The sequence below is a fragment of the Castanea sativa genome, chromosome 10 (assembly GCF_040712315.1).
Source record: "Castanea sativa cultivar Marrone di Chiusa Pesio chromosome 10, ASM4071231v1".
Taxonomy (NCBI): domain Eukaryota; kingdom Viridiplantae; phylum Streptophyta; class Magnoliopsida; order Fagales; family Fagaceae; genus Castanea; species Castanea sativa.
In genome coordinates, this window is record NC_134022.1 from 33279881 (window position 1) to 33289864 (window position 9984).

Here is a 9984-nt window from a genome sequence, read left to right on the forward strand (position 1 = left end):
GTTCCAGATGGTGCAAAGCTTGTATCATCCTCAATCATGAACTCATGATTGATGCTCGCTATTTTGATACTACCATTGACTTTTATTTAGGTAATGAGTAGTGGTTTGGCTATTAGGTATATGAAATAAGGAAAATTTTGGGTCCAGTGTCCACTTTTAAGGTACATTAGAGATCCAGTTATTTTGCTGAAACTAAAAGTTTTTGCTGAAAATACCGTAAATAAAAGTAAAAGTTAGCTGAAATAATAAAATGGGACCCATGAATAGTACCAAAAATAAGCTAAATAGTAAAATAAGTTGCAAAATTAATTTTTTCCAAAACGAACACTTAGTTAAGTCTTATGAAATATGCAAAATGTTTTCAAATTATGGATTATCGAATCTATATTGTAGTTTCAATAAAGGGTATCATTGGGCTTCCGACCCCTTCTTTTCAACTTTATACTAAATTAAATAAAAAATCTCATTTACTAGTGTGTAAAACATATGGGGTAGGAAGAATAAAGGAGTTCATAAACATTCAAAAAGAAAGAAAATAAAAGCAATTAACCCCATACAAAGAACACACTAAACTTATCTTCATAATCTTTTCTACCACCACAAATGTTCCCTCTCTACTTTTCCCACTAATAATGCCGGCAAAGAAATTGAACACATCCAAATTAGCCAGTCACAGAACATTCTAATCATCATTAACATTCAAAAGCAAGAAAATAAATATCATAAAGCCATTCAAAGAACACTAAAATCTCACTTCATATTCTAATCTACCACCACACGTATTCCCTCAACTTTTTTCTACTTTATGTGCAATGCCAGCATATAAATAATATATATAGCTTCCCACCTAGCCCAATTTGTGTAATTTGGTGCGTTGTGCTCCCTTCTTTGTAAAACGTTGCTTTCTGTGATCCTGTCCAACGCTATGCACGAATTACCTGTTTTGCTTTTGTACAATTATACATGTATCTTCAACTGCTGTACAATTTGACCGAACTCTCTAACATTTCACGGTCGTTGCCTGGAATTTCTTTGACCCTTGATCCATTTTTGTATATCTTGAAGGATGGAATGGACCTCACATGCTCTGAGTTTGCTAAGTAGGGGTGGTCTTCGATCTCGACCTGAATTTATTGACAAATACATAAACGAGTTAATTCTTTCTCAATTTAGGATCAAGTCACACTTGGTATAACTCTTAATAATATTACTAATAGTTGTGAACATTTTGTTGGATTAAAAATTAAAACTTTTGAAAAATTCTGTTGTAACAAGAAATATAACCCAAATCTTCTTTATGGTATACAAACCTTGAGGAAGTTAATAGATGGGAATATCTTGCAAACGTGCTCCAGGACTTGCAACACTTGCTTGTGGTTCGATTTGTTACAAAAGAGCACCACGGACATTCCTGTTATTTAACACAACATTATTAATTTTTGCCGTATTAAGTCCTAATCTCTGCATAATCAAATAAAACTAGTGGATGTTGCAAATGAACAAGATGTGATGAGTTACCCGGTGAGGTAATGAAGTGTCTGAAGCGTTCATTGCTAGTGATGAAAATCAAATTTGAACCAAATTTTAGGTCTTTAATGTCTTCACCACGTTGCTTCTTAAGTTGGACCTGTGCTTCAAACAAAGCCCTGCCTACCTCCTCATCCCCAGGAGTCTCTCTTATCAACATCTCGTAGTCTTGAACTGAAGCTTCCCACCTTTCCATCTAAGTTACCAAAACAAGAAAAAAGCAGAAAATAAGTACTAGTAAACAAGCATCACAAGCTAGAAAACAGCATTTAACTCTCAAGCCACGATGATTCACCTTGGCATTGCAATCTGCCCTTCGTAGCCTAGCCTTGCTGTAAGAAGGCCGCACTTTAAGAGCCGTGGTGCAATCTTCGACAGCTTTCTCATATTGGCCTAATTTGGACCGACAGGCTGCCCGGTTGCATAACAAAACTGCATTGTATGGATCATTTTCTAGTCCTTCATTATATGTGACAAATGCTTCTGAGAATTTCGATGCCTTGAAGAGCAAGTTACCACTCAACCGGGCTGATTTCACTGCCCTAGCCCTCTTTACCACTATATTCACCTCCTTGTTGCTTGGATCAAGTTTAGCAGCATGTTGAGAGGCTGCCACAGCATCTTCAAACCTGTCAAAAACCTTAGCACATTGGCATTTTTTCTAACACAAACCTAAGATGATTTAATTAGTACAGGGATTGAGCTACAGAAAGTTGCAAAAACCTTCTTTTCGGCCTTGTTTGGTTAGGGTGAAAATAGAGAGGATGGAAAAGAATGAGAGGAAAACATAGAGAGGATGGAAAAGAATGAGAGGAAAACAGGGTAAAAAATGGAATTTTCTCTTGTTTGGTTCAGGAGAGAAAACAAGAGAGAAAGAAAATGGTGTGGAAAATAATCCCTCTAGACTCACATAATTTTGTCCTACCAATTTGGGAGGAAAACTAAAGAGAAAAGATGATGTGGGTAATAAATTATACAAATATCCTTACCTTTATTCCACTCACCTACCCTTCACTTTCCCATCTCTTCACATAATAATTAATTCATATAAACTACATTTTTTATTCTTCCACTTTTCTCTCCAACCAAATAAAAGAGTTTTCCACCTTCCCACTTTTTCATCCCTCCAACCAAACACATATGAGGGAAAACCAAAACTTTTATAACCTCCTAATTTTCCATCCTCTCACTTTTTCACTTTTTCAACCAAACAAAGCCTTAAGGTGCCGAAAGCAACAAGCACTTGAAAAGGCCAAAAATGTTCACATTAGATCAATATAAATTCATTTCTTGTGCAATGTTATACAAGCTTGAAGTCCACGCAAATAGCTTAGATGTGGCTCCTTACTTCTTCAATTTAAATATTTTAAAACCAAAGTATTGCCATTCTTTCCTAATCTGAAAAGTGTCTCTGCCACATCTCTTTGTACTACTACTAACATTAAAGCAAGTAAGTCAACAAAAACAAAACTTCCTTTTGTGAGCATTTCCATTAAATAATCAGCCAAGTCCCTAAAGAAAGCAATTTACAGAAAGGCAGCAAGAAAAAAAAAAAAAAATCTTATTAGACTAATTTACCCCAGAATTCTTATGGTAGAATGTAGTTGCATGCAAAACTTGCAAAAATTCCCAGCTAAAACGTAAAAAAACTTGATTTTATCCCCTTTACATTTAAAAAAAAAAAAAAAAAAAGTATTACTGAAATTTACAAGTGTGAAGATGAAAATCTTTGGTGCCCCTGATCCGGTAAAAACCACTTATCATACTTAGGCCGACAAATTTACTAATTGCAGATGAAATTTACTATGCACAGGGAAAAAGTAAAAATGTGACATCAAACATCCAGATTCCATTAAACCTATATTAGCGCAAATTGATCTAACTAACCTGCCAGCTGCCAAGTAAACCCGTGCCTCAATCATCATTATGTAAGCACTAGCAGCCGGGCCAATTAACCTTGTACAAGAATCAATACTTATGTTGGGTCCTTTCTGGTAGGTAGCATGGGCCTCTTCATGCCTATAAAGATTCAATAAGGCCTCCACATGTAGAGCGTAGACCTTCATGTATTATAATCAGAAAAATACCAATGTGAGAATAGTACAATGTTAAGAATTATAATCAAAGGTGGCAAATAATTAAAAACTCCTGCAGCATATGAAATTGAAAAGAGAAAACTAACCTGTGGTGCTGAGTCAGCGCCGGAAGATATTGCATACTTGGTTTCCTTTAGCAAGGTATTCCATTCTTTTAACCTACGGGCCTCGGTGCAAATGCTGAGGTGGTTTTGAAGAGCTTGAGCTTTGGCTATGTCGTCTGAATTAGCATAGGTGCCTGAGTGTTTGTAGTGATGCAATGCTTTCTCTGCTTCTCCCACTCTGCATGACAAAATATACACTTTTTAAGGAAAAATTTCAACAGGACAGGACAATGAGCGCGCGCGCACATATACACAGTTACACACACAATGTTGTCCCACTTTATTCAATACCTGAGATACAGATTTGCCAGGCGATGATGTGCTCTGTGATATGATGGCTCAATTAGAATAGCTTCTTCGCACTCGAAAACGGCCTCCATAATCCGGCCTAGACCTATCAAAGCAGCACTCTTATTGCAACGGTAGGTGGCCTTATTTGAATCAAGCCCAATTGCTCGGTCATATAGAGCCAAGGCTTCATCAAATCTACCCTGCTTATATGCCTCATTTCCCTTGGACTTAAAAGCCTCTGGATCTAATCTGTTTACTAGACCTCGAAGCTGTCCAAATTCATCACTATTCTTCCTAACAATGTTGCCCATGACAACATTGCCACCAAGCTTTCCAAAGCCATTTTTGGGGTTATTAGGCATGAAACTTTTCTCTCTAAGATTCCTAGACAGGTAATCCACTGTCCTAACAGTGGAATTGGGACTGTTATTTCCAAACAATTTTCCAGGCCCTGTCTGTTTCAAGTTACCCAAGTGGCCTAAAAGCATTGCATTGCTTGGAGTGGAACGAACGAGAGCTTTGCTTTCATTTAATAGCTGGGGATCAGTGATCATCTTAGTAAGCTCTGAAGAGTTACTAGTGGGCTCTCTTTTTAGCTTTCTTTCACGACCCAAGTCAGGAGATTGATGCACCTTTGTTTGGACTGAACTAGTGGAGGATGATGTTGAGCTTCTTGCAGCATCAGAAGGTCTTCGACCGTGAACTCTTTTATGAGAAGTTGTTGAAGAAACCTTGGGATGAACCAAAGTTGAATTCTTTGCGGATTGCTCATTGAGTTTTGGTGGAGATTTGTTGGCTAAATTGGAGGCTTTGCAAGCAGACTCAACAGAGCTGCTTCTTTGCCTCTTGGAATGTTCAGTGCTTGGCAGTGAACGCACAGAAGTTTTTCTTGGCCAGTAGCTCCGGCGTTGGAAGATTCCTCCCAAAAATCCACAGCCAAATTCACTATCCACTGCCATTTCTGCCATGGCTCCTCTTTTATGTATGTAATGACTATCAAACAAGACAACCTATATAAGACCAAGTAGTGGAGGGTGAATTGTATTTGAATTAAACAATGATTTTGTAAGCACAAGGTGGCATCAAGATCATCTTCAAATCGTTAATTTAACATGAAGGATATGTACCAGGAACAAAAAAAAAAAAATTAATTAAAGAAATGGAAAGACTGGCTAAGCATAAACAATTGAAGGAATTTCAAAAGATTGATAAAGGAAGGAAATTATCAAAAGAAGGCTTGAATGAGAAGGATTCTATGTAGCAAGCATAGTTTGAATAACGTCTAATAGATATATATATGAACTCAACAGCCCCCTAGAGTGGCTTCCAAGAAACCAACTTTATCTCTTTTGTAATTTTTTAGAGGGAGATATGAGAGGGAGGGGTCAAGACTTTATAGAAGAATAACATATAAGAAATTCTAAAATAAACCCAACCCTGTTTAAAAATAGAGATGCCTATATTATCATTTCATGATTTTGATAATGACCCCATGATTCATAACATAAAAAAAAGAAAAAGAAGGAATACTAGCTAGACATTTTTCAACTAATTAAGAGTGGTTGATCTAAAGGAATAAAATATTATATATATAGTTACTAATACAAATATACAATACCCTTTGAGTTTTGACCAATTTTCTTGGTTTCATGTAAATTGTAACTCAAAAGGGTTTTTTTTTTTTGAGAATCAACTCAAAGGTTAGATAGACTCTGTTAACGAGGCATATACAGTTAAATTGTCCATTCATTTCAATACATTATACTTCAACTGTTCAACAATTGAGATGACATGGACTGGAACAAATTTAATTGCCTTATTTTGCCGGATGTGGTTTCTTATTAGAATCTTTTATCTGAAAAAACAAAAAAACCTTGTGTTAGTCATTCTATAAAAAAAATTAACAAATTGTTGTTCGCATACCGCATACGGCATACCTAACCCGTCTATACACACTATATACACGTGCTAATTTTTTTTTTTTTCCTAGTAAAGCTCAACACAATTTGCTTAATAATGGAAAAATAATCAGTTGTTGTTAGGTTCCGAAGGTGTGAGCCTCTTTCAATTTAATTGCGATAAATGACCATGAAAACTTGTACAGTCAGAGATGGGAGAAATTATAAGGTCCTTATAGTGGACCACGTCATTTGTCCACCATTCTAGTAAAAAACTCCCACCTATTTAAAATTGCTGAGTTAGTATTCAGTTTTTATTTAAAACTCCACAATTTTAAACAAGTGGGAGTCTTTTTCTAGAATGGTTAACCACATCACTTGTCCACCATAAGGACCTTATAATTTCTCCAGAAATGGGGATGAGAAATGTTAATCGAGTGCTTTTTAAAGATGAGTTATTGTAAGGTTCAATTAATAAAAAATTGGCATGAATTAATAGGAGTGCTGAAAATTTGGTTAAAGTGATAAGTAAAACTCAAAAAATTGGCTCTATTAGCTTCATACTATATAAAACCATTAAAAATCTGATAAATAAATAAAATAAGTAAATAATAATGGTAGACGAGATGTATAATCTATTGCCCGAAACAGAAAAAATTTAAAACATTAATTAGTCTTTTCCCCCAAAAGGGAAAATTTTGATGAGCACACTTTTTTCCTGATTGATGGTAACAACTGTCGTGTCCCTAATTAAGTGAATCAATTGAAAAAGTAAAAGGTAAAATTAACAATTAATACAAACAAACTCCGGATAATTAGCCAATTAGCAATTAGGAAAACCAAGGCACCGCCAAGGGACTGTTTGGCCTGGACCCCAATTGAACAACGAACACAGCTGTATGCTATTATGGAATGGACTCTAGTTTTCATTCTTCACTTTGCCAAACATCCTTACCTTCCATTCATTCCTCTCTTTTTTTTCTCATGGGTTGGTAGTTGGTAGCAGTGTTTTTTTATTTATTATTCTTTTGGGAATAATAGAGCAAGAACCAATGAAATCCATGGGTTGGTAGCAGTTTTTTTTTGGTGTCGTTTTGTGTGATAGGATTGTGTATCACTTTGTAGTTTTGTGAATGTTATGTAGCACATTATAGATACGACGTTTTAGGACCATTTGGTGAAAACTGCAAAAGCGTTTAAAGGGTTTTGTAGACTATTTGTCTATGGATTTCCCTACACCATGCCTGCTTCAATAGTAGTCGGTGCTGGCTTGTAACCCACAACGACAAACTTCAAATTCTCAAAAAACTATTCAGCTCCCGACTGCACCACCAAAATTTTATGTCCTCACAATTTGTAGTTTCAAATTTCAAGGTAACAAAACATTCTGATCAAATCCATAGCTATGGATTTGTGGTTTACCATGTGTTTTGCACATTTTATTAATGTCTTTGATTTTCAAGCTGACAAGAATCCCTATAGTTCTATTTCATTCCATGCGCAATTGGGCCCTACTAATAATATTAGTGTTCTGTCTTGTGGTCATACCCTAAAAATAATTTTGTTTAAAAGCAGTGTCGTACGAACAATTTACTGTATTATAAATTAATCCCAAACTCTTGAACCCTGTAAGAATAAAGATTTCTGATTCCGATTGACTAATCTTGAACTCGTAATTATTGATGTTTAGGAAGAAACTGTTGCTTGGAACAAGAGGGGGGTATTTCACAAGAATTCATAGGAACATTGAAATATTAGCCAACAAAGGTTTAGGATTACATATAGTTATGCTCATTTATGCATATAATTAATTTTTTTAAAACTAATAAAATATTTTCAATGATTGAGTTGCTTGCATTACTACTTAATAAGGCAAAAGAAGTCGAATAAAGTTCTTCTTATAAAAATAATTGGACAATAAAGTTCTTATTGCGTCATGTGAATAAAATGACGTAATTTTAATTTATTAAAATTACATTGTTTTGAAATAAGTTATCGTTTAACGGTTACTTCATTAACATAATTGGATGGAAAAACTTATTTTTTCATCCCCCAAATGTTGTATAATATTAGGGGTATGGATTCAAATTTTAAAAATAAAATAAAAAATTTCTCAAAATTTGAGGTTATAAATTAGAATTTAGTCTACTAGATAAATTAATTTTCCATGAATTATAGCCCTATATGTAAATCCACAAATATATTAGATGAGAAAATATTACTTTGTAATCCTCCCAACAAAATCTCAATTGCTGCAAAAGAAGATTCTAACAGATGGTGTATGTCTATGTTTAGTAGAGAAGTGGAGACCAATTTACATGCCCTGTGGAAGTACAGGTTTTGCTAAAGATGTTTTCAAAGTAAAATGGAAACACAACAATGTTTGATATTGTTCAAACTTCAATGAAAGAATTCCAGAATCAAACAGATTTTTGAAATATATACTCTCATAGAAGTATTCAAAGTTAGGTTGATAAAACCAATTTAGAATAATACATATTTATAAGAGCTCATATTAGAGTTCTAATGGCATTTTTTAAATCAAAGTTTACAAAAATAGCTTTAAATTTTCTACAGATTCGGTAAATTTAGACCAATTTACCAAAGCAAACTTTTTTTGAGCAAAAGATAAGCGATTTACCAAAGCAAACTATCTAAATAAAATAACTAAATGTAGGCCTAAATATAAGCATCTATAGACAAAAATCTTGAATTACGTGCCCATCTGCCTTTAACTTATGATTATTCAACTTACCAAGAAATTTCAAGGACTCTTGTTCTACTTTAATTCCTCCACTTGTGAAGAACTCATAGGATGCTTTATGGTTGTAATTTGTTTGAATTTTGTTAATGTAAAATTGTAAATCATTGCTTTCTTTTATTAAAAGGAAAAAAAAAAAAAAAAAGGAATGAAAAATTTAATCAATACTTTAGGACCAACACTTCATACCCTCACATAAACAATAATAGTGGTTAGAAAATTTGGAAATTCCTTGTTTGTATAACTTTAAAAAGAATTCATTCATAAAAAAATATATATATATATATATATATATATATATAAAATAAAATAAAAAGTTTGATAGTAGATGAAGCCGCGTTGAACAATGTGTTCCTCATTCTTTTCATCCGTGTTTATTTCATCCTTTACTTGCCAATGCCGACAAAAGAGAAAGGGGCTCTCATTCTCCCCCAATCCTGATTTATGTTGTGTGGAGAAAGATAGGAATAGGCACGAGCTGAGACTGAGACCGAGACCGAGTCTGAGTAGCACATAAACTAGTCCCTGGAGAGAATCATATGTTTTCTGACTTCACCAAAAGCCTAAAAAGTAGTCAAAATTAACAACTCGCAAAAAGTATTTCTATCTTATTTTTTTAGCTTTCTTTTTCGTTGTCTTCGTTTTTCTAAAACAATTTGACAAAACGGTGGCAGATTGATGTACTCGAACACCAAAATAGAAAAGTGCTAAAAGCTTTTTCAGTCCTCTTAAAACAAGAGGTGTTAGATAAATTAATTACCCAAAAACACAAAAGGAAGCCAATAGAAATGGTGACATTTGGACCTTGATTTGGTAGAAGTGGTATCCCTCATTATTGTCGGTTGCTTGCTAATTTAGAAAACAGGCCTCCCATTTAGGCTAATAAGAATTATAATGCAATGATTTAGGAGACCCAACTGTAATTCAAGCAGAAAATAAAATTTGATTGGGTCCAATTTTTCTGAACCAAAGTGGTTGCATATTTATATATGAATAAAAAAAAAAAAGCCATTATTTCATTCCACTCCAATTGATTAAACAAACATATATATGTTGACCCCTATCCAAGTAAGAGAGTCACCGGATATATAAGGGGTGGAATCGCATCCGTGTGTTATGATTGTTGACCACAATCATAGATACCTTCTCCATTGCACTATCTATATATGATTTTATGTAGAAATTAATTCACGTGAATATTGACACGTCAAGCAAGGGCCACCTGATCAGACATGTTTAAATCACAAGCAGTCTTAAAATTCCTCATATTTTATTTAATAAAGATCTTCACAAGCTTTGTTATCACG

General features: G+C 34.3%; 1 protein-coding gene across 1 annotated transcript; it reads right to left on the bottom strand.

Annotated features, from left to right (window-relative positions):
- Positions 1-551: 551 nt before the first annotated feature.
- Positions 552-5286, bottom strand: LOC142612613 (TPR repeat-containing thioredoxin TTL1-like). Its single transcript, XM_075784723.1, has 7 exons — positions 4019-5286; positions 3710-3905; positions 3415-3587; positions 1823-2156; positions 1519-1723; positions 1311-1411; positions 552-1124 (listed from the first exon to the last, which is right to left on the bottom strand). The coding sequence occupies exons 1-7, from the start codon at positions 4984-4986 to the stop codon at positions 972-974; spliced, it is 2130 nt and encodes a 709-aa protein (XP_075640838.1). The 5' UTR covers positions 4987-5286; the 3' UTR covers positions 552-971.
- Between the last annotated feature and the right edge of the window lie 4698 nt (positions 5287-9984).

Bases quoted from the DNA above. Each gene is read 5' to 3' on its own strand.
- LOC142612613 (XM_075784723.1), bottom strand. From the start codon at position 4,986: ATGGCAGAAATGGCAGTGGATAGTGAATTTGGCTGTGGATTTTTGGGA. The intron at 2,157-3,414 runs GTTAGTTAGATC...GGTTTTTGACAG, and splicing joins GTTTACTTGGCAGCTGGCAG to GTTTGAAGATGCTGTGGCAG. The intron at 1,724-1,822 runs GTGAATCATCGT...TTGGTAACTTAG, and splicing joins GGGCAGATTGCAATGCCAAG to ATGGAAAGGTGGGAAGCTTC.